The sequence below is a fragment of the Halictus rubicundus genome, chromosome 2 (genome assembly GCF_050948215.1).
Source record: "Halictus rubicundus isolate RS-2024b chromosome 2, iyHalRubi1_principal, whole genome shotgun sequence".
Classification (NCBI taxonomy): domain Eukaryota; kingdom Metazoa; phylum Arthropoda; class Insecta; order Hymenoptera; family Halictidae; genus Halictus; species Halictus rubicundus.
In genome coordinates this window covers 23,186,435-23,208,457 of record NC_135150.1, presented here as the reverse complement: position 1 = coordinate 23,208,457, position 22,023 = coordinate 23,186,435, and the positions used below count along the sequence as shown (strand labels likewise).

Sequence of the window (22,023 nt, the reverse complement as noted above, 5' to 3'; positions counted from 1 at the left end):
TAAGCTACTTAACTTATTTTATGTTTTAGATATGCAAGTGTTATGCATATGTTAATTCTATTTTATAAATATTATAATTGTACTCTATAAATATTAATACAAATCATATGGATTATATATACATTTTAATGAGATGATAACATTAATGTCATGTTGTATGTATTTGGTTAAATAATGATATTCTCATTGAAATGATAAGTATATGTGCAATGTCACGATTGTAATCACGTTCTTGAAAAATATCTATATATAACGTAGCGACTGAATCAACTTCTTATTAAATAATTGTTTTTATATTAGCTTGTTTATCATAATCTACCATAATGTTGCGTGCTACAGTGAATCAAGGTGTTCGTAATTTTACCGTTAATTCATTCCCGATAAAATGTAACCGATTGCAAGGGAAAACTGCGATTGTGACAGCTTCAACAGATGGGTGAGACAAATTATTGAACATAATTTGTGATTATTATTTTCACAAATGATAGAACATAACCTCTTCCATTAAACTATCTACATAAGTACTTAACAATGTTAATTTTTTTTTTTATAGAATTGGCTTTGCAATTGCAAAACGTTTAGCTCAAGAAGGTGCCAAAGTGGTGGTTAGCAGTCGTAAAGAATCAAATGTAAAGAAAGCAGTGGAACAACTCAAGTCTGAAGGATTAGAAGTATCTGGTGTTATATGTCATGTTGGTAAAAAAGAAGATAGAAAAAACCTTTTCGACAAAGTAAATTTTAAACAATTATGTCTTATATTCAAAATTATTGTATACTATTAATATCAATAAGTAACATTTCAGACAAAAGAGGAATTTGGTGGTTTAGATATTCTTGTATCAAATGCAGCCGTAAATCCAGTGTTTTCCACACTTTTTGAAACTCCTGAAGAAGCATGGGACAAAATTTTTGATATCAACGTTAAAAGTAGCTTTCTTCTAATGCAAGAGTCTTTGCCGCTATTGCGAGAAAGTAAATCACCTTCAATGATACTTGTATCTTCAATAGCAGCATATCAGCAAATTACAGTAAGTAAAAATTTCTGTAAGGACAGTGTAAATTCTATACTATTTTATACAATAGAAATCAACTAGAAAGCTCATTTATTTTTAATAATTTTAATAGATTAAAAATAATATATTGCCATTTTTAAATCCTTTTGATCTTCCCACTGTATTAAATTTCACCTACCCAATTTTGTCATAAGTGTATAAAATTCACAGTTTACTTATAGATGAATAATTAATATGAAAATTGATGTATACTCTGTATTTCAGGCATTAGGTGCTTATGCTATAAGTAAAACAGCATTACTAGGTCTTAACAATGTTGCTGCCGCTGCTCTTGCATCAGAAGGAATTCGTGTTAACTGCATAGCACCTGGTATTATAAAAACAAAGTTTTCTCAACCAGTATGTATCAGTATCTATTTTTGTAATGTATATCATTACTTATTATTAATAATATATATATAATAATAATGTATGTATGTATTTCGTAGCTTGTTCAAGGAGACGTGGGTGAGGCAACTATGTCCACAATACCAATGCAAAGATTTGGTGTACCTGATGAGATTGCAAGTGTTGCAGCATTTTTAGCAAGCGATGATGCTGCTTATATTACTGGTGAAACTATTGCTGCTACTGGTGGAATGCAATCTAGACTTTAAATGTGATAACAAATATTGAATTGTTAAATACAATACATAATTTCTACTAAAAATGTATTATCTTTTTGACATTTGTACTTCTTACTAAATGGTGCATTTCAATATATTTTTTATATTTTGTAGATTATTAATTGCATTAATTATACAATTGTAATCTTTTATGTATAATTACTAATTTAATAATAATATTTGGAAAAGTTTACATCTGTGTTATATATAAATATATATACACACTATAACTCTTGTAGACATACAAGTTTATATTTATTATATTTATATAAAAATTTTTAAGTAAATTGCGGTGTTTTTAATTCCCAATGCAACTGCAGTTATGACGACACAAGTTCATTGTTATGTGTCTGCTAGAAGGCACACCTTCATCTATTACTTGTTCACATTGGTTCACATGTGATGATGCCAGCAGAGAGGAAATGCCAGTGCTAGTTAATGCAAATGGCAGACGAAAGTATGGTCCAACACGCAGTGCAGCCAGAAGAAAATCGTCAAAACCGTGACGACAACAAATGGGAAAACGGTGAAAACGAAGAAAATTGCAACGATGCCGGTAAATGTATATTTTTTTTTAAAGGAACCACGTTGTAACGTGAATGTTTTCGATTTTGTTTAGGGTTTCGAATAATCATAATACATATATGTATATTTTTTATAAGTTCTCCTTTAAATGATTTACTTAAACATTTAAATGTTTCTATCTATAACATGAAATATTTATATAACAAGTTTAGAATTTGAGGCAATAAACGCTCAGTTGGATTTGCTGAATTCGGTTTTGGATAACCTTGAACAAAAAAATGACGTGATACATGCAGAATTAATTGACTTACTGCAATCAAACAAAGAAGCAAGAAAACAATTTCAGGAATGTAAGAATGTCAGAATTTAGGAAAGTCAGACTCATTATGTTTTAGTTTGCAGGTACATAACCTATTATTACAATTTGTATTAAACAATGTTAATATATCTTTTATTGTATAAAGTAATTTGTAACTAAACTATTATTTATATTATTTCAGGTGGTCCCGTTGTAAATTTATTTTATAATGAGTTACTTGTATGTATCACAGTTGTACTATTTCTTAGTATAATGTAATATATTATTTTAATGTATAAACATTAAGCATTCCTAATGAAGATAACTGGATAATACATAGAGTTGCTCTTATTATAATATAATGTCATAAGATAAGTATAAAAGAAATATGTAAACATTTACGTTCTGTATAAACATACGTGCACATGTATGTAAAGTTGTCTGTACTATTTTATTATTGTTTTAATAATTATATTACATGTTAACTGAAGATATTAACAGGTCTTTAAATATCTCTGAATCAAACTGTTGAATTAGAAGCACATTAGGTTTATTGGATAATAAATGGTCAAGCACTACTTGACCTCTCGTCCTATTGCCACTTAATTCAATATCAGCATGGTATTGTGTAACATTTTGAGCAATTTCTGGTCTTAGTAAAATTCCAGCTAAAATTGCATCGCACATAATATAAGTAGGAAAATGTTTCTTCCTTTTTCTTTTGCATCCATTTTCGATGTCATTCATAAGTTTCATGCATGGTGTATCTATTTGACCTAGTACATCTTTCCTCCAATCCTACAATATATAAAATTTGTGTTATAGCATTGCTGTATTTTTGTTTCATACTATTGATACACGTACATGTGTAATACAAGACTTCAAACATGCTTCCCATGGTAACAACCACAAAGGTTTCTTGTTATTGTTAAAAACTATGTGAACACTTTCTGGATCCATATAAAAGTTGAACTCTGCTTGCGGTGTTATATTACCCTGTGCTAATAATAAATGTCTTTTATGGATTACTTCTTGAATAATCTATACAAAATAATAACATATACCTGTTACATTTCCACCCATAACATAGAAATCTTTTACATTGTCAACAAATTGAGGATAGATTTTCATAACTAATGCTATATTTGTCAGAGGGCCCAGGCACACAACACTAATTTGATTTGGACACTCTGATACAATTCTATGTATGGCACATACTGCATGTTCTATTTGTAATTCATTTATATCTACTTCTGTAGTATATGCATCCCCAAAACCATCGCTACCATGGTATTGGTCTTTCGCAGCTTCTTTGGTATGATGAGTACAAAGTATAGGTTCATGTGCTCCTTTAAACACTGGTATCTACAAATGGATAAATATGAAAAATTTAGTACATTTTTAAACATAATCGTATAGTGTATGTAAAGAATCTACACTTACGTCTGTTATCTCACAAACGTTTAATGTTCTAAAGACATTTTTAACTACATTTTCTACTGTAGTGTTGCCATTAACACAAGTGATTCCTTTGATTTCAATTTGTTTCTTCTTATGAGCAGCTATTAGTATTATTAATGCTAATGCATCATCCACACCAGCGTCACAGTCAATAATAAATTTTCTTTCAGTCATTTTAATCTATACTGCTATAATCGTTTTTTTATAACATGTAATCCCTTTGTTATATCGATGCGGTCATTTTCATATACATATGTATATATAATTAAAATAAATTACTTGAGTAGGAAACTATTTCATTTACAGAAACAAGTGACAATGTTTAATTGGTCGCGACAGTTACAAATTCGAAACTACAAATGCTGTAGAAATATGTAAAGTATTTACCCATACTTATATAGATAAGAAATCTATTTACATCTTTAGTGAGATAAAAGATAATAAATGATAATTATTATCGTTCGTGTATGTTTATGTATTTGATACAAACGGTTTCGCTAGCACAGACACAGATATCTCCGAAGAAGATAAACATTAATTACATTAGCTTGCGTTTATTACATATATAGGGTGTCTTATAATATAATCGTAAAAATCATAATTTTGTAGTGTTACGCCGTATTATGCAAATTGATCAGTGGTCGAGTTGACGCACAAGAGAGGATATGAGTGCATTCATGCCATGCAGCAGTGGTTTTGGCAGGAATAGTAGCGTCCAATAGCAGCAAAGATTGGAACATCAGTCACGCCCAATCACGTTTAATCACGTGATGTGCTGTAAACATGGGGCCATCTAAGTTAATCACGTGATGTGCTGTAAACATGGGGCCATCTAAGTTAATTCGTTCGCAAGTGAACTAAGCGGTCCAAGGTCATACATAAGAGTTTTCTCCCCCTGGATATGAGTGGATATGAGAGTGATGAGAGTGCTCACGCTACCGCTACCGAAACCAGTGATGAAATATCGGCAGAGAGACATCGCCGTTTTTAGCATGGCATAGAACCGAGCAGCTTATAGCAGAAAACAGAACCGAGCAACTTTTAGCATGAACCAATAAAACGCATATAAAATTATTTATTCGATACTCGTCCAATAAAGATGCCCTTTTTTATTCGAACCTTCAAATAACAAATAAAGATAAAGTATCTTTTACTCGAATTGTTATTTAAATAATTTTTTATCCCAAATAATGCCCAACTCTTTTTTTTTCGTGGGAAATGCTTTTCACATACCCCGGCTCCCTGGGGGAAGCCGGGGTTATGTGGGACTATCCCTGGGGAGTATCCCCAGAGACTACCCACTAAAAACCCTAAAAAACATTTACTTTTACGGTAAAGAATATTCTTCAATTTCTTACAGAGGCGAAACTCTAGCGTTTTTTAGTAACCAATTTTCAGTACGCATGCGTCCTTTACAGAATCGTGCGCGCGCCAGATTCTTCTTACACCATGATCTCTCACGAATTGTAGTCAGTGGTTCTACATACAATTTGCTCTCTATGGAGATGAATTAATTATTGAAAATTGAGAAGACAGGTTTATTTTCATGCTCTGAAATATAAATAAAATCGAGAAATGGATGAAGCCAAATTTTTGAAACGGTAGGTATTTCATCACGTTATTACGATATTAATCGATATTAATTGTCATGATAATTTGACAGAAAATTCGATATTATTTTATGTCTACCTTAAATGGTATGTCATGTCTAACTATAAAAAATGTATTTTTAATATTTAGAAAAGTGAGATCTGGTTCTTTGGATGTGCATCCTACAGAGAAAGCTTTAGTAGTTAATTATGATGTGGAAGCATTAATCTTGGGAGAATTAGGAGACCCTATGCTGGGTGACCGTAAAGTAATACTTTAAATAATTTGTTATGTCGTAGTACTATGTTTAAAATGGCTATCTAATTGATTGTATTCACAGGAATGTCAAAAAATAATTCGGTTAAAAAGTTTGAATGCAGATACTAATGTGTCGCTTCTTGCTAAAGAAGTGATAGAAAAATGTTCTTTAATTCATGAATCAAAGCTACGAGAGGTAGAACAATTGATTTATTATCTTCAGAATCGTAGAACAAATGATACTTCTGCAAGTAAGTTTATTGGTGTATATAAAATATCTTCCAATGTTATTTCAATTCTGTTTTCCTTATTAAATATTTTTTGATATAGGCAGTGACAATAATTCTGAACCTTCAAGACCAGCGTCATCAAATTCAATATCTGCAGACAACGGGGAAATAGAACGAGCTATCATTAGTAATGTTGATAGTTACATTGAATTATTATATGAAGAGATACCAGGAAAAATAAAGGGTTCATCTCTGATCCTACAATTGGCACGAGTACCTGATAATCTCCATGAATTAACAAAAAATGGTATTGAATGTCTTTATATTAATCTCCATAGATAACAGTTACATCATTTATAAGTAACGTTTACCTTTTCAGAATCTCTGTTAAGTGCTTTAGCTAGAGTTCTGAGAGAGGATTGGAGGCGCAGCATAGAATTGTCTACAAATATTATTTACATATTCTTTTGTTTCTCAACATATAGTCAATTCCATAATATTGTGCTTGAATACAGAGTAAGTGAGAATAGTTTAAAACTATTAACTATATTTTATAATACTTTATAACTCTAACTATTATCTTTAGATTGGATCATTATGTATGGATATAATAGACTTTGAACTACGTCGGTACGATCAATGGAGAGAGGATATGGAGAAACGTAGGCGTCATTTTGAAAATACTACTGGTTTAACATTTTTCTCAAGTGTAAACGACAACTGTGACAAAAAGACTAAAATCATTGATGATATTTGGAGTACAGATGGTCCTCTAGATTATGAAATTAAAAAACGATCTAGTGAAACTTCTGTAACTGAAAGTGATATTAAGAAATTGAAAGAGGAACTTGAGAAAAATCGCAAGAAATTTAAAAGCCTAATAAAAAAACAGGAGCAATTATTGCGAGGTTAGTAGTTGCCTATTTTTATACTATAAGTATCAGAAAAAATATTATAATATAGTTTGTTTTACAGTGGCCTTTTACTTATTATTAAATATTGCTGAAAATATGGAAGTTGAGAGAAAAATGCGTAAAAAAAATGTAATTGGTATGCTGATCAAGACATTGGATAGAACAAATACAGATTTGCTGATACTAGTTATTGCATTCCTGAAAAAATTATCCATATTCCGAGAGAATAAAGATCTTATGGTACAATTCTATGAAGAACAATTTTGGTATTATTTAATCCATCCATATTCAATAAGTCCATACATATGTAATTTATTATTGTTCTAGGCTGAAGGGAATATTATTGAAAAAATACCGAGACTTCTGCAAAATAATAATGCTGATTTGGTACTGAGTACTTTAAAATTATTGTTTAATCTGTCCTTTGATACAAAACTTAGGGCAAGGATGATAAGAGTCGGTTTGTTACCAAAGTTAATTAAGCTTCTTGGTCAAAGTGACATTAAAAATAAAACAATAATTTTGGGAACATTATATCATACTAGTATGGATGATAAAGTTAAAGCTATGTTTACAAATACTGAATGCATACAAATGGTGAGTATTGTAATGTTTTCGTATACATATCGATTTTGCTTGTATTAAATATAATCGTTTTTAAGGTAACAAACATGATTTTGAACTCTGAAGATGACCAACAGAAATTAGAATTAGTAGCACTTGGTATAAATTTAGCAATTAATAGTAAAAATGCCCAACTTATGGTAGAAAATAATCGTTTGCAAGGTCTTATAAAAAAAGCATTCAGAAATCAAGATCCCCTTATAATGAAAATGATACGAAATATTTCTCAACACGAGTCTACTAAGGAGAGTTTTGTTGTAAGTCATTTTATTCTATAAGACATATCATTTTGTAAGTATAAACATTCAAAGATAATTTCTGGTAATAAACAACAAAAACCATTAGGAATTTGTGGGTGATTTTGCTATGGCATTGAATCAATCAGACTCTCAAGATTTTGTGCTAGAAGTTATTGGTGTGTTAGGCAATTTAGAATTGCCTGACTTGGATTATTCACAAATACTCCATCGATGTGATTTGATACCATGGATACGCAACAATCTGGTTCCAGGTTTAATATTTTCTTATATACAAATATTCTTTGCTATGGTTCAACTGTCTTTTCAATTTTATTATTGTAATTTTTAAACAGGTAAAGCACCTGACGATTTGGTACTTGAGATTGTTATATTTTTGGGTACAGCGGCTTATGACGAAGATTGCGCGCGTTTATTATGTAAAGCCGACATACTACTTTCCCTTATTGAACTTCTTAAAGGTATGTATAATATTGAAAACATCAAGTAAATATTAATTATTAACAAAAACTTCTCCTTACAGCTAAGCAAGAAGACGACGAAATGGTTTTGCAAATAATATATGTTTTTTATCAAATATCTAAACACGATTCGACAAGAGACTATTTAATACGCGAGACTGGTAATGGTAATAATCAAATTTTTTGCTTTTCCCGTTTAGTACACTAAAGCGTACATTGCCAGCGTGGTTTAAAGATAGGAAATATTTTATGTTTGGTATACTGGAATATGAATGTTATTTGCAGAAGCACCCGGGTATTTAATAGATCTGATGCACGATAAAAATCCAGCCATTAGGAAAGTATGTGATGCGTGTTTGGATGTTATTGCTGTAAGTATATTGTATATGTATATAACTTTTCCTCAATAATAATCTTTTTATGGAGGTAATGAATTTAAACTAATTGCTAAATGTTAGATGTGTGACAAAAATTGGGCAGCGCGTATAAAAGTGGAAAAATTCAGATCGCATAATCAGCAATGGTTGGAAATGGTCGAATCTATAACTAGCGACACTACTAATCACTTATTACCAGAAGAAGACGATAGTCTTTCACCGTTTACGAATGGTGATTTCTTAAACAATACAATGTTATTTCCCTCTGGTAAGTAGTTTTTAATATACATATATTTATTACCAGTTTTTTTATACCAATACTGTTGAAAATCCTTAAATCCCTAATAGGTAATGTAGCATCATTTAATGCAGATGACAGATTTTCAATTATGAAAAATTCTTCAGAGTCGTCTGAAAATCAAAGTCGTCCAGTCAGCAGGTAAGTTTTGTAAATGTTTTTTTTTTTCTAAATAAATGTATACCTATATTCTGGCCGAATATTATGTATGATAATAAAAATTGATTTATTTTTTCTATTTCCATATTAGGTATAAAGATTTTGATGAATTGGGCGAACTCATGGCTCGTTCTAAATCTCGTATGTCTGTTGGTTCCGGGATTGAAGATCTCTATTATAATTCCAAAGTAAAATTTGCTGAATCAGACAGTTCACATGTGTTAATATGAAAGGTAAACCACATTATAGTGGATTGTCTCCTAGTGATAATAAGAACTTCAATTCTTATTTAAAATCCTATTATCTTTCCATATAAATGTGCATAATGATACATGTAATAGTTGCTTCATTTGTCTGTCTCAATAACAGTTCTAAAAATTGATTTACACAACACAATATCTTGATTTTAGTTTTTAATCAATAACACCAAGAAAGATAGTAGTAATATTTATTTCAATATATATTTAATTATTTACGAAAAATCTTAAGAAGCTTTAATAAATATAAGCGATAAAATATTTTGCCCTCGTAGTAGTATTAAATTGGCAAACTAGGCACATGCAGCAACCTTTATGTGGATCACTTCGTATTTATTTATTTGCAAAGGAATTTTTGAAAGCTTTGAAAACTATACATATACGTGATAAGTTACTTTGATCTCATAGTGCAGTATAGTTTATATTTTATTTATTATAAGTTAAATTAATTTACACGCGAACGCTCAATTTAGATTCATTTCTAGTCTTGTCATTTTAGGAAGCACTTAATATAATTAATAATGTGATGATCTTTTCCACTTCGTAAGTTTAATATGTGCAATAACGTAATACTACGATTTTAGCATAATTTTGGTATTATATGATAGTATATAAATGCTTTCGCGGCACAGCATTTACTAAGCATTTACAGAGAAAAAGAAAATAATTTAAAAACCCCATAGTCAAAGTTAATTTATATAATCTATTTTATACTGCGATATACTATAAATCTTTAGGAAGAGCTTTTTTTTGTTTAATTATTGAATACACATTCCAACTTTTACTTCTTTGCAAAAATATTGATGTAAAGTGATGTGTTATATTAAAAAAAATGTTACTCATAAACGTTTATTATTCTCTATATCATAATAAACGATGTATAAATTGCAAAATATAATTTATTTCTTCTCATACAAAATTTTATTTGTATTGTCAAACAATTTACAAGAAAATTTGTCCTTAGTGAAAATTTCTCGGTTTATTGTTTGAACTGAGACTTTTTCGTATGATAGAATTAGCAGCTGGTCTAAATACAATGGTGTAACTATTATCACCGTCGATATAAAATGTATGTTCTTTTAAATCCCAGCAAAGTGGACTATCTGAAAATCCTTGCACATGTAAAACACACCACGGTATGCTGTTTTGCTCTGATATATATTTTCTTATGGCCTCATATAAACTTGCTACTTGCTGTCTTGTAAAGAAACCAGTCCATTGTAAATATTTTACTTGACCAACATCTATAGAAGACGATGGACATGTATATGTGTTCACGTAGTCGTCTGCCTTAGTATTTTTTCTGAAACAATAAATTTATTATTATAAAATTTCCATTCACTCTTAACGTTTCTATAATATAGTTTATACATACAATTCACCAGAAATACTAAAAACTCCAAGCCACTCAAAGAATGCATCGTTATCGCCTTCCTCTGAAATTGTCGGTATTCTTAAAGAATACTCAGTTTTTTGTATAAAAGTTAAATGACAAAGGAGGACGTTGTATTGATGTTCATGAAACCATGCTGCTACCGATGATGGGCACAGATGTTCATCTTTAGAAATAAAGTTAATTATTTGGTGAACTACATATGTATATGCAGAAATAAAAGTAATCAAGCAGAAAATTGGGATGCTTTACCTGGTGGATTCCAAGAAATTATCACATCGAATTTATGCTTTAAACGCTCTTTCAACGATGTTCGGACGTGCTCATAATTCTTCTTTCCAGGTATAAAGCTTTCAGATTTTAAATCAATAGTCACAACTTCGATTTGCATTACCGGTAAAAAAAAAAATAAACGAAAAGTAAAATAATAAAATGTAAACTTTATTCATGAATATACAATAAAATCTACGTCAATAAATGATTAATCATAATTATTGTTCTTGCAAAACTGTATTCTATCGTGAACAAAGGAAAAATACAAATATTAAATTACTCGAATAATTGATATGCACAAAATGATTAAACTGTTATATATTAATTACAATCTATTGTAACTTTATTATATAGAGTAATGTAAAAAAATATATCCTCCGACATTGTCTACAACCATTTAATCACCTTCCGATTTTCAATTACGCAAAAGATAAACTCGGACTTGTATCCAAATTTGTATTGGTATGTTTTAATTCTGCTCTGAAAAGGTTTAACTCTGTAGGCGATATTCCTTGCCAGTTTTCTAATTCAGATAGACGTCGTAAATTATCACAATTTTCCATTAACAGCTGTATAGTTTTCATTGATAAATCATGACTGTACAATATTTTAAGCTCTTCTAATTTGCTCATTGGATTTTGCAAAAGTATTCTTCTCATTGTTTCATCTTCGATACCAGTTGATGACCCCAACTGTATAAACTTGATATTCGTACAATGAGAAAGTAAAAACTCTAGGTGCATACTCGCGCATTCTGCTACACATTTGATTCTCTCTAACGATTGGAAAGGTGCAACTGCAAGCTTTCTCGGATATCTTTGTGCACGTTCTAAGAATTCACAATTATAAAACGTTAAGCTTTTTATGTCTGGGCAGTACTGACTTATCGATACAAGTGCATTTAAATCAATTTCTTCTACATGCTCCAAGTGCAGACTTATAATTGTGCTACCCTTTATTTCCAATAATGTGTTTATTCCATGGGTATAAAAATCGCAAGACAAGAGTTTCAATTCTTTTAAATAATCAAGAGTAGCAAGAATTGTTAAATCAACAATTCTGTCATCGCGTAGTAAACAAAAGCTTGTAATATATGGACACATCTCAACTAAAAGATATAATTGTTCCATACTGAAATTTCGGCTTTCAAACGTTCTTATATGGAAAGAACTTTTAACATTGTTCTCTTTTTTATTGATAAGCTCTAAAACAAATCCAAATTCGTCGCATCTGCCAATATCTTGAATGTTCAAATGTTCTAAGAAGAGATTTGCATAACCAGGTGTACTCATAGAAGTTCTACATAATTTAACTTGTGTCAAACATTTACACGAAAGCAGAGGAGCCACACTGCGTTCTGTTACGGATCTAGATGCAGTTACATCTAGTTTCTGTAGCTTTTTACAATGCTGAGCTAAAGCCACTATAATATTATCTGTACAGTCAAAACATAAAATGAAGCATGCTAAGTTTGGCATAACAGAAACTCCGTTGATAATCATTTTCTCAATATCCGATGTTCTCCAACCGGCTGAGCCTGAGCCCAAGTCTAAAACTTCAAGGCCAACCATGTCGTGTAACTTATTATATAGCATGTGTCTCACAATTTTAGGCCAAACTGAGAATTCAATTGTTCTTAATTGTGCACCTACAGCAACTTCTGTCAAATGAAGAGCAACTGTCACATCTGATAGGAAGGCTGTAGTCGAAGCAAAGTCACTGTATGTACATGTGGTTTCTTTAACTAAATTTACAACCGCAGTTAACACTGCCACAGACATTCTATTGTATAAGTTTCGAGGTATATTGGAGTTTAGTAAATATTTCATGAATTGTAACATTGAATGTAATTTAACATTTCCATATTCTGGATTTGTTTTAGAAATGGTGCAAACAAGCTTTGTCACATGCCTACCAAAAGCAATTACAAATTCGCCGATGGAATGTAATGCTAGCTCCACTAGCATAGGTACTTGATGTTTCTTTGGCATTTTGATCTTTTTTTTTATTTACCTCCTTTGAACTTACCATAACGTGTATGTACTTTACGGTCAAAAAAAGAGACTTTTCCTTCTAAACCAAGCATTTGAAAATCTTCTGTCAATAATGACAATATTAAATGACCAGTTGGTGTAATGGCAATTGCATTATCTACATCTATTTTATTTCCAATTGTTAGGAGGCTCAGTTCTCCTAAAAAAAAAGTAAATTAAAATGTCTACAGTATAATTAAACACAGAATCTTCGTATTACTTATTCACTGTATTGTAATGAAAAGTATGATGTCTATTTCTTAATGTTGGCATTAATCCATAAGAATTTCCATTTATAGGGTAATGATAAAAATGATCAGTTACAATATATTTCAAATTGTTGCTACGACTATTTACCATATAAATAATAAATGTTGATCTTTTTTATTATGTATAAATAGAATTTGAATAATTTATGAAATTATGATTAAACAGAGATATTAATTCATTGTTCTTACTACGTCATGTATTTACCTTTTTTAACAAATGCCTCAATAAATTCTTTGTTTATCAAATCAAATACATTCACAGCATTGACACGATAATAGTCGCTGTCTTCTGAAACGCAACTCTGTAATCCATCCGGAATTCTGACGGTGTCAGGAAGCACCAAAGATACCTGGCGCAAAGCCAAAAGTAATTGCGAATTATGTAAAGATTTCTTAAAACATAACCTACACTACACAAGAATTAATGACAACCGATTCCTTACATACCGAATGGTTAAAATTTTGTGATTCGACTATGCCTGGGACATCCGTTCTCTTGAAATCTCTCTTTTCTGTAGAAAAATGATGCTGAGGTGGCTTGAAGTTCCATACTTCTGGACTGAGCATTTTGTAAAGAAAAGAACGATTTCACCAATTTCAAAACTCCTTGTTTTTACTCCACTCTATGATGATATTCACGGGCGCTATGCATTACTTAGCTCTCAAAGCTTATTTTGAGGAATTTATTCCACGTGCTGTTATATATTTGTAATTTAAATACAATATTGTTGCAAAAGTATTTTACAGGCCTCGGTAGCGCAGTAGGCAGCGCGTAAGTCTCATAATCTTAAGGTCGTGAGTTCGATCCTCACCCGGGGCAATTTTTTTGCATTCTTTGTACAAATAAAAATATAACAAATAATAATATTCAATTTACTCATTTGAAAAATTGTATACCCTTACATTAACCTATGATATAAATTATTTATTTTCGTTTTCCTCTACATTCATTTGGATTTTTTTTCATCCAATACTTAACAGAACCAGATGATCGTATACCTAACATAGCTGATTTAGAATGTACATCACGCATAACAAAAGGAGAATATCCAGCTATGTAATCTTCCTGTAAAGGATCGTTTTTAGTGCGAGCCTGTCTTGTTTGTCTTTGATGAGGCACTGGCTGATCTTCACAAAGAATAGGATTATTTGCATGTTTCCCACCTTTTGGCATTGGTAAGGAAAACTAAAAAAATTTGTATCATTGTTAGACAATTCTCACTGACACAAGATTAGACTAGAAAAACTAGAAACGAGTAAACATACCCTTTTTCCTTTCTTTGAAATTCGTTTTGCGAAATTAATATGAATTTGTTGGTTTCCTTCTTCGTCTAACATTATCGCAACTTTTTTTAATGTTTTATTACCACAACTAGGACAGAAGACTTTTGTCATGATACTAGTAGTCTTGTAACATGCGTAACACCTGAAGATAAAGGTTTTCATTTGTTTAATTAGTCTCCCATCTAATGCTACTACATTCAGTCCAATCTGTTTTAAAACATTTTGCATAGCGAAATCTATTGTTAAGCATGCAACAGTTGCAGGTTTTTCTTCTAAAAGTTCTGAATTAATTTCTTTTTTCACAGTAGAGATGTTTTCTGCAATGAAAAGAAGATTTAATGCATTTTGCTGAACCATTTTACTTGTGATATGATTAAAGAACTTTTAAAAACATACTAGGTGTAATCCACCCACTGTCATCATCATCGTCATGGTCGTCGTTATTTTCGTCACCTTCGTCATCTTCACATTCATTATGTTTAGTATCGTCCTCTTCATTGTCAGAGTTGCTTTCAATTGGAGGAAGAATGTCATCAACATTATGTTCGCTGTTATCTTTATCTAGAATTATGAATTCCGATGGTTCACAAGTTAGCTTTGAAAATTTAGAAGATAGATCCTCTCTTCTTTCTTGGTCAATATCAGAATCTGCAGTTTCATAATCTGATTCAATATCAGAAGAGTCACTGTTACATGACTCTGATTTCTCTTCTTCATTATCACTATGTTTCACTTTATCCTCTAATTGTATTTCTACTTTTTTGTCACCTTTACCGTGTAAGTAATCCTTTTTTTCTAGTTCGTTTGAATCATGTTTCTCTATATCTTTTTCATTCACAATCTCCTGTCGATAAAAAAAAGTATCAATAGTTGTACTCATTTTAACCATTTTAATTAAAAGATATTATATACTTACATTTTTCTCTGGCAAATAGAAACCAGCTAAAAGACTACGAGTGTCCTCAGTTTGACTGACACTGGAATCTACTGTTTTTGATACAAGCGGTACAGTTCTTAAATGATCTGTTCCCACTTTCTCCTTTTCCAGTTGATATGTTAATGCAATTACTTTTATATCAGTTGCTGATAAACTTGTGTAATCTCCTGTTTTCTTGGCAAACTCCGTAACTACAAATATGATACTAACATTACTACATATAATTTATAAATTTAATACATATATATATAGTTAATGTCTATATATATATATATATATATATATATATATATATATATATATATATATTACACTTACCAAACTTTATGCTCTCAGGATGTGCTGTTTGTATTACTAAATCATATGGTAAGACAACCAATCTCCTCAACTGTCTTTTGTTTGTCACTTCATTTACTACATCTTGTTCTGTTATTATATTGATTCCAATATCCTAAAAGCACCGTTTGTTATTATCATATTACTATAAACTACAGAACATTTTCCAACTACATATATAAGTTAATTACTAAAGTAATATCTTAAACCATAATAATGTTGGTATCAAATTTTTGTGATTCTGTCAAGGAACAAATATTTACATTATTCATACATATAGTAATCAGTTTACCTGCAAAGCAGCATTTCTGATGAATGCACTTGTATCAACAATTAAATATTGCACTTTTTGTTTTTCATTCATTTTTACTAATTTTCTCAAGAAAATAATTCAATAATGCATACGCACGTGTTCTGCAACAGTGCACATGTAACATATATAGTAATTGACAACGTTAATGCGTATATCTATGAATGTTTGTATTCAAATGACACCTATTACGTTTGAATACTCAGCTTTTATTTTGTGATTTTTTGTTTCTGTGGAACAAAATTGTAAAATATATATCGCGCTATAATATGCAACAAATATGCGTTTATATAAAGAATTTTTCTTTTTGATTCATGAAAACATACTTTAAACTTCTATCACCGTCACGCAGGCTATTCTCACACAACCGAAACTTCAATGTTCAGAACTACAATCAGAATGTATATTGTTATGTAGTCGTGTAGTGGGATTTCTTTTTCACTGAAACACTCTGACAAACTTCTGACAAAGATGTAACTACGATTCCACAATAAAATCTGACTCGTGGTGTTTGAATCTTCTTCCAGCTTCTTAGCCAATAAGAAAATCAGGATCTTTCAACCGAGCGTTGATTCGTCGGGTGACCTCTGTTTTGTTTGCAGCTTGATGGTGATTGGTGGTGAAACAATATTCCGCTTTCAACGTTGCCAATTTTTCTGTTGCGTCGCAGTATGGTGGAATAGGGACTTTTGTTGTGGGTTCGAGTGCCCGTGGAGCGCTGCAGCGCTCTGCTCGTGGAAGTTAACAAATAAACTTAATACACAGAGTAAATAGCGAAAACTGTTATAGATTTTATTGGTAGTTCTTTGAGAGATGTAACTCCCTCAGTTCTACAATGAGTTCTGTTTCATCCTGGAGTTTTAAATCCTTTCCCAGCTTCTTCCTTCTCGTCACGCTTCCTTAGCCAATAGGAAAATTAGAATCTTCTGGCTAGGCGTTGATTCGTCGGATGACTCGTCTTCCGGTTGCTGCTTGATGGTGATTGGTAGTGGATGGATCTTAATAGCGCACGCACGGGAGTGGGGTACGCATAAGGGTGAAGCCCCGCCAAAACGAGGGACGTGGGGCCATGTGGGACCGAACAAGAGAGAGGTCCGAGGGAGTTCCAAGAGGTCCTTGACTGAGAATTTATGACCTCTTGTCCTTAACTGATTCCAGACTTCGACTATCCCTAATTTATGCAGAATTGGAGAAGCTACTCTAAGAGGCTGCGTGACTTTCTCTAAATTCCGCAATTAGTCTCGCCGACTCGAATTTCGTCAAGGATCTCTATGGAACCCTCCCGGTCTTTCTTTATCTACTCTAAACTATCGCGCCCAAATAAAATACATATGTATGAAATACGCGATTACGACTTACATTTAAATTCGCCTCTCCGCGCCATTAATCGATACTACATATATCGAACTATGTTCACGTGGTCAACTGGCCACGCTACACAGCGTGACATTTCAAGGTCACTGGATTTGGGAACATAAACAGAACAAAGATTCTGACAGCAGCTTCACCTCTGTAAATATACTCTATGGTGTAAATAGTATGTAAACAATAAATTCGCAACTTTAAAATATATTTGTCATTTAGACATACATATGGTATGTAGAAAATAATTTGGTCAATTGATATACTAGAGCATGACAATTCTTATGAAATTCCTAAAAAAATTCTTGTTATTAAGCGAAGAAATACTTATACATGTACCAACTCAACACTGCTCAACACAGAAGATTCTTCAATACATACTACTAACGGAAAATTTAATAGACAAGGTAAACTTAAACTATTTAATAATAATGTTTGTAATATGAAATTTAATGTAATAATAATGTTTGTACGTTTTTAGATCATACTATAAAGTTTATAGATAACGATTACAATATTTACTCTAAGAAGTGGGAATCCCCTGAATACAAAGTAATCAGATCATATTATACAACATGACAACCCACAAAAGGTACTGTCATTTGTGTACAGAATTCGTATCTACTGCTGAATCAAGAATTGATGATACTGTACTAAATGCAATTAAGGATTATTATAAACCTTTTATAAATTCAAATCGTAGATTTAGCCAAATTAAAAATTTGAGTACATTAATAAAAATATTAGAAAAACGAGACACTCTCAATTTTAGAAATATTGAACCTCTTGTTGATATTTCAAGTAATTTTTTAAATGATGCACGTATATCCACTTTAATAAAGGATTATAAATCCTATCTTGAAAACACACGAAACTCAAAATCTTGTGACATGAACCAAGATGAAAATGGTAAGTCAGTTTCAACATAAATTATTTGTCTTATATTTGCTCTTGTAATAGTGTTTGTGTAATTTTCACCTAAGTTAAAGAAGAACAGAAAACAGAACCATCTCAAGACACTGCATCATCATCACAAAAGCATTTAATAAATTTTAAAACTCGTTTAGAACAAGAAGAAGAACTTAAAAAAATGGGTAAGGTAATCTTTTTCATGCTGTATATTACTAATTATTTTACAAATTATTATACATATTCTTATCTACATATTCAGTTTTGTCACAAACCAGTGAAAGAATTGGACGTTCTTGGAGAGATACAGTTAGATATTTAGGTATTCCTGAGTATCAAATTGATGTCATTGGAAATAAATATCCTTTTGATATGAAAGAACAAAGTTATCAAGTAAGATGTAACAGTTTTATTTTACACAATGATTTACATTTATATAATATAAAATTATGTTTCAGGCTTTAAGCTTATGTATATCCGAGTATTGTTCAGACGATTGGAAACTAAGTTTAATACGTGCATTAGAAAGAGCAAGGCGCAGAGATCTCAAAGAAATGGTTGAAAAATTGATTGTATCAGACAAGTATAGAACAAATTAGGAGGGAAACAATTTAATTCTACCAAGTTTATTAAAAAATTATCACTTATATCAATTAACATTTCTGGTGCCATTTATTTGGAGATAACTAAAAGTAAAAAGGTATATATGCATATAGATATAGATATATATATAATTTAAACAGAAAATGATAGTTTGCACAAATTAAAAAAAAACAACTTAAAAATAATTATTTATTGTAGAAAATTGATACTATTAGTTAAATAGTGTTATTCTATTTTTTTCTTTTTTTGTTTGTAGGTTGCTGTACTTTTTTTATTTCATTTTTCAAAATTGGCAACCTACCTATAGGTTTTAGAAAAAAGATAATGTTCTTTATTGTTTACGAGCGGTGTTCATTACAAGAAGGAAAAGACACATATGAAGAAAATTACTTAATAATATATGTTAATCATTCTTTATAGTGGTATAATTTATATTCTTTGAAAAATACAGCAGCCCGTGCGTACCTTTCACAATGTAATCCTAAATTACACATTACATCACTGTAAATTTTCATACAATATACGTCTGTTTCAACGTATATTTATTGGTGTTTATTTTTTTACTTTCATTAAGAAAATACTTAACTACAATGAAAATGTAGTTTTTCCAAAATTGTACACTGAATTTTCGTTTAAATCTTACGAGTGATAGTTCAATTCAATTTTGTATGCCTGTATGATTAATGCAGTTTTAGTCCAGCTTGACACTTTTAAATGAACAATGGATAATAATGTGACATTAATGTGACATTAATGTAACATCAATAGTTTTTAGATAATATAAGCATTCTTTGTTTGACTTCCTACTTTGACCATAATATCTTTATGTATTTGATATCCTATAGATACTTTTGACGTGATTTTTAATCTCTCCCTCAATTTGAGCCTACAACAAGAATATAATGAAGCAATATAAATAAATACTTTTCTTACATATATGTATATTTGATCTAATTTACCCAATTTCCAAGACGCTATCTTCGTTTTTGGCATTTGCTGTCCATACTCCAATTTTATCTCCTTTCGCCCTTACGTTTACTACTGCTCCACAAACATCGTCAGAGTATCCATTAAAGGCTTCACCGATCATACATAAAAGAGTTTCTATCCAAAAGTGATCTAAATCTGAGGCCCTCTGCTTCCTATCTAAGTTTATAAGCCACCTTCCACCAGATTTATTAGCATCATCTTCCCACATAGGTCTAATTCCATGTTTGAACAAACTGTAGTCACATCCTGGTCTCAATTCGGATGCAGCTTTTATGTGGTTATATAAACTGGAAATGAAATGCAATATACGTTGTATTATAAATTTGAACAATAAATATTGACAAATATTTATAATACCTCCAAAAATCTTCTGCTGTATCGAAGCTTGTAATTTTTCTCTGACTCTCCTCCCATGATTTATTCTTATCCTGTTCATAATACCAAAGTGTCCACGTATGTTGAAGCGGATGTTTGATTAGAACTTCAGGTGGAAACTCATTGAAATTTGTTACTTCTTGCTCCTTCCGTTCAACTTCCTAGAAAATAATTATAGGTACACACTTTAAAATTTTATATATAACTTTTTAACCTCTATCTATTGATATGCACACACACATGAAAATGTATGTCACTTTCTAATTTCTCAAAACAATTTCATGGTTATATTATTTATAAGTCATTTTTCATTGAGTTCAGTACCATATCTTAATAATGAGTGTAACATATATTAGAAAATTTTAGTCAAGTAATATAATATGTCTTTTTTAAGCTCGTTAGACAGTTTTCACCATGCATGGGTATAGATGGGAGGGGTAAAGGGTGAGGAACGACCATGCTGTTTCAAAGAAAAACTGCACAAGATTTTTCGTAGCACATGTGGCAAGATTGTATTTAAATGGAATGTTCGATTAATAATTTAAATATTTTTGACATAATAAAATATATTTCAAAATAATACCTCGATCTCTTCTGTATTAGTAGTAGCAGCCATGTCACACAGACTACACGTACAATATGCTCGCTCAGTTAACTAACAGGAAGGGCATCTATCGGTGAAACTTTTTGCTTTAAAAATCCTTTCCCTAAGATAGGAACGCCAAATCGCGTCGGCGCACCGGGTCGTTATCAGAAAGAAATTTAATAAAAGAATTGAAGAATAAAACGATGGTTAATTACGTTATATTACTACGATATAACCAATGAGCACAGAAACGACGCGAAAACAATAAACAAGGAACATAATCTTGAAAATGATCGATTTTTGTACATATCTATCTTTCGCTTTTTTCACTGGTTGATAGGCAAACAAATATTATTTTACCGGCGCGGGAATTTTTTAAAAATATCACATTATTTTATCTGCAACCACGAGGCCAATTACTTCTGTTTCATTTCAATACTTTTGTCATATTTAATGAGATTGTTTTGTTCGTATATTCTTGACTTTCTATTGTTTCAAACGTCTAGAGAAAGAATGATTTGTAATAACTTTTTAAATTAATTTTTTTGAAAGAAAAAAAAACTGAAACGTTCAATATAAATTGGAAAATTTATGAATATACATTATATGTAATTTAGAATTGCTTTAATAACATATATATGCACTATTAAAGAATATATACATATTGTAGACATGATTTTTTTTCGTTAGCAGTTCTGAAAAACTTATACATAAAATGTATATTTTAACTTATTTCTTTAGTGTGAATTGCTATTTTATTAATGTATTTAATTTGTTTATGTTGTTATATTGTGATTAGTTATTCGTTTATTTCGAATTCAAATCGAGAACTTTACAAATATATTTGAAATTAATTATTAAATTGTGAAGTATAGAGATTTTATTAATGTAATGTGTATTAGAGAATACAAAGATAAATTAATTACAAATAATTCAACCTGACAAGATCATTTTATGTATTGGTTTACACTTTACA

The 22,023-nt window shown here is 30.7% G+C and overlaps 8 protein-coding genes and 1 non-coding gene across 16 annotated transcripts; 5 read left to right on the top strand and 4 right to left on the bottom strand.

The window, feature by feature from the left end:
- The first annotated feature begins 201 nt into the window (after window positions 1-201).
- LOC143365676 (dehydrogenase/reductase SDR family member 4-like) lies at window positions 202-1,871 on the top strand. The gene is made up of 5 exons (XM_076806066.1): window positions 202-436; window positions 554-731; window positions 804-1,028; window positions 1,278-1,412; window positions 1,502-1,871. The coding sequence occupies exons 1-5, from the start codon at window positions 324-326 to the stop codon at window positions 1,667-1,669; spliced, it is 819 nt and encodes a 272-aa protein (XP_076662181.1). The 5' UTR covers window positions 202-323; the 3' UTR covers window positions 1,670-1,871.
- Window positions 1,872-2,070: 199 nt separating this feature from the next.
- LOC143365677 (bublin coiled-coil protein-like) lies at window positions 2,071-2,991 on the top strand. Its single transcript, XM_076806067.1, has 3 exons — window positions 2,071-2,234; window positions 2,416-2,605; window positions 2,704-2,991. The coding sequence occupies exons 1-2, from the start codon at window positions 2,117-2,119 to the stop codon at window positions 2,571-2,573; spliced, it is 276 nt and encodes a 91-aa protein (XP_076662182.1). The 5' UTR covers window positions 2,071-2,116; the 3' UTR covers window positions 2,574-2,605; window positions 2,704-2,991.
- On the bottom strand, window positions 2,938-4,631 carry LOC143365674 (pyrimidine-specific ribonucleoside hydrolase RihA-like). Its single transcript, XM_076806064.1, has 4 exons — window positions 3,945-4,631; window positions 3,566-3,866; window positions 3,366-3,502; window positions 2,938-3,299 (listed from the first exon to the last, which is right to left on the bottom strand). The coding sequence occupies exons 1-4, from the start codon at window positions 4,134-4,136 to the stop codon at window positions 2,976-2,978; spliced, it is 954 nt and encodes a 317-aa protein (XP_076662179.1). The 5' UTR covers window positions 4,137-4,631; the 3' UTR covers window positions 2,938-2,975.
- A 772-nt stretch (window positions 4,632-5,403) lies between these two features.
- Window positions 5,404-10,203, top strand: Kap3 (kinesin associated protein 3). 2 transcript variants are annotated; one of them, XM_076806054.1, is made up of 16 exons: window positions 5,404-5,563; window positions 5,703-5,820; window positions 5,893-6,065; window positions 6,145-6,347; window positions 6,420-6,556; window positions 6,627-6,948; window positions 7,016-7,194; window positions 7,282-7,551; window positions 7,617-7,835; window positions 7,924-8,089; window positions 8,171-8,296; window positions 8,359-8,463; window positions 8,582-8,667; window positions 8,755-8,941; window positions 9,022-9,112; window positions 9,222-10,203. In XM_076806054.1, the coding sequence occupies exons 1-16, from the start codon at window positions 5,538-5,540 to the stop codon at window positions 9,358-9,360; spliced, it is 2,547 nt and encodes an 848-aa protein (XP_076662169.1). In that variant the 5' UTR covers window positions 5,404-5,537; the 3' UTR covers window positions 9,361-10,203. The 2 variants fall into 2 exon arrangements, with proteins under 2 accessions (XP_076662169.1, XP_076662168.1); XM_076806053.1 differs by having other exon boundaries at window positions 5,893-6,061; window positions 6,141-6,347; window positions 9,222-10,192.
- A 65-nt stretch (window positions 10,204-10,268) lies between these two features.
- LOC143365670 (ribonuclease P protein subunit p40) lies at window positions 10,269-14,125 on the bottom strand. Of its 2 annotated transcripts, XM_076806056.1 has the most exons (6): window positions 13,803-14,125; window positions 13,561-13,705; window positions 13,082-13,246; window positions 11,033-11,158; window positions 10,763-10,946; window positions 10,269-10,690 (listed from the first exon to the last, which is right to left on the bottom strand). In XM_076806056.1, the coding sequence occupies exons 1-6, from the start codon at window positions 13,920-13,922 to the stop codon at window positions 10,348-10,350; spliced, it is 1,083 nt and encodes a 360-aa protein (XP_076662171.1). In that variant the 5' UTR covers window positions 13,923-14,125; the 3' UTR covers window positions 10,269-10,347. The 2 variants fall into 2 exon arrangements, with proteins under 2 accessions (XP_076662171.1, XP_076662170.1); XM_076806055.1 differs by lacking the exons at window positions 10,269-10,690; window positions 10,763-10,946; window positions 13,561-13,705; window positions 13,803-14,125 and having other exon boundaries at window positions 11,028-11,158; window positions 11,459-13,191.
- Trnam-cau (transfer RNA methionine (anticodon CAU)) lies at window positions 14,103-14,175 on the top strand. The gene has a single exon. It is a non-coding gene; the product is annotated as a tRNA-Met (tRNA).
- Window positions 14,176-14,265: 90 nt separating this feature from the next.
- LOC143362789 (RNA-binding protein NOB1) lies at window positions 14,266-16,687 on the bottom strand. The gene is made up of 7 exons (XM_076803236.1): window positions 16,549-16,687; window positions 16,205-16,452; window positions 15,895-16,027; window positions 15,556-15,767; window positions 15,036-15,483; window positions 14,622-14,956; window positions 14,266-14,541 (listed from the first exon to the last, which is right to left on the bottom strand). The coding sequence occupies exons 2-7, from the start codon at window positions 16,274-16,276 to the stop codon at window positions 14,281-14,283; spliced, it is 1,461 nt and encodes a 486-aa protein (XP_076659351.1). The 5' UTR covers window positions 16,277-16,452; window positions 16,549-16,687; the 3' UTR covers window positions 14,266-14,280.
- A 1,038-nt stretch (window positions 16,688-17,725) lies between these two features.
- On the top strand, window positions 17,726-19,635 carry Fadd (fas-associated death domain protein). Of its 5 annotated transcripts, none has more exons than XM_076806049.1 (7): window positions 17,726-17,991; window positions 18,080-18,176; window positions 18,288-18,493; window positions 18,568-18,678; window positions 18,756-18,886; window positions 18,952-19,193; window positions 19,353-19,635. In XM_076806049.1, exons 2-6 carry the CDS (start codon window positions 18,160-18,162, stop codon window positions 19,090-19,092), a joined length of 606 nt encoding a protein of 201 aa, XP_076662164.1. In that variant the 5' UTR covers window positions 17,726-17,991; window positions 18,080-18,159; the 3' UTR covers window positions 19,093-19,193; window positions 19,353-19,635. The 5 variants fall into 5 exon arrangements, with proteins under 5 accessions (XP_076662164.1, XP_076662163.1, XP_076662161.1 ...); XM_076806048.1 differs by having other exon boundaries at window positions 18,066-18,176; XM_076806047.1 differs by having other exon boundaries at window positions 17,777-17,817; window positions 17,901-17,991; window positions 18,066-18,493.
- On the bottom strand, window positions 19,104-21,202 carry Eif4e4 (eukaryotic translation initiation factor 4E4). 2 transcript variants are annotated; one of them, XM_076806050.1, is made up of 4 exons: window positions 21,045-21,202; window positions 20,444-20,622; window positions 20,056-20,373; window positions 19,104-19,982 (listed from the first exon to the last, which is right to left on the bottom strand). In XM_076806050.1, the coding sequence occupies exons 1-4, from the start codon at window positions 21,075-21,077 to the stop codon at window positions 19,868-19,870; spliced, it is 645 nt and encodes a 214-aa protein (XP_076662165.1). In that variant the 5' UTR covers window positions 21,078-21,202; the 3' UTR covers window positions 19,104-19,867. The 2 variants fall into 2 exon arrangements, with proteins under 2 accessions (XP_076662165.1, XP_076662167.1); XM_076806052.1 differs by lacking the exon at window positions 21,045-21,202 and adding an exon at window positions 20,786-20,889.
- Between the last annotated feature and the right edge of the window lie 821 nt (window positions 21,203-22,023).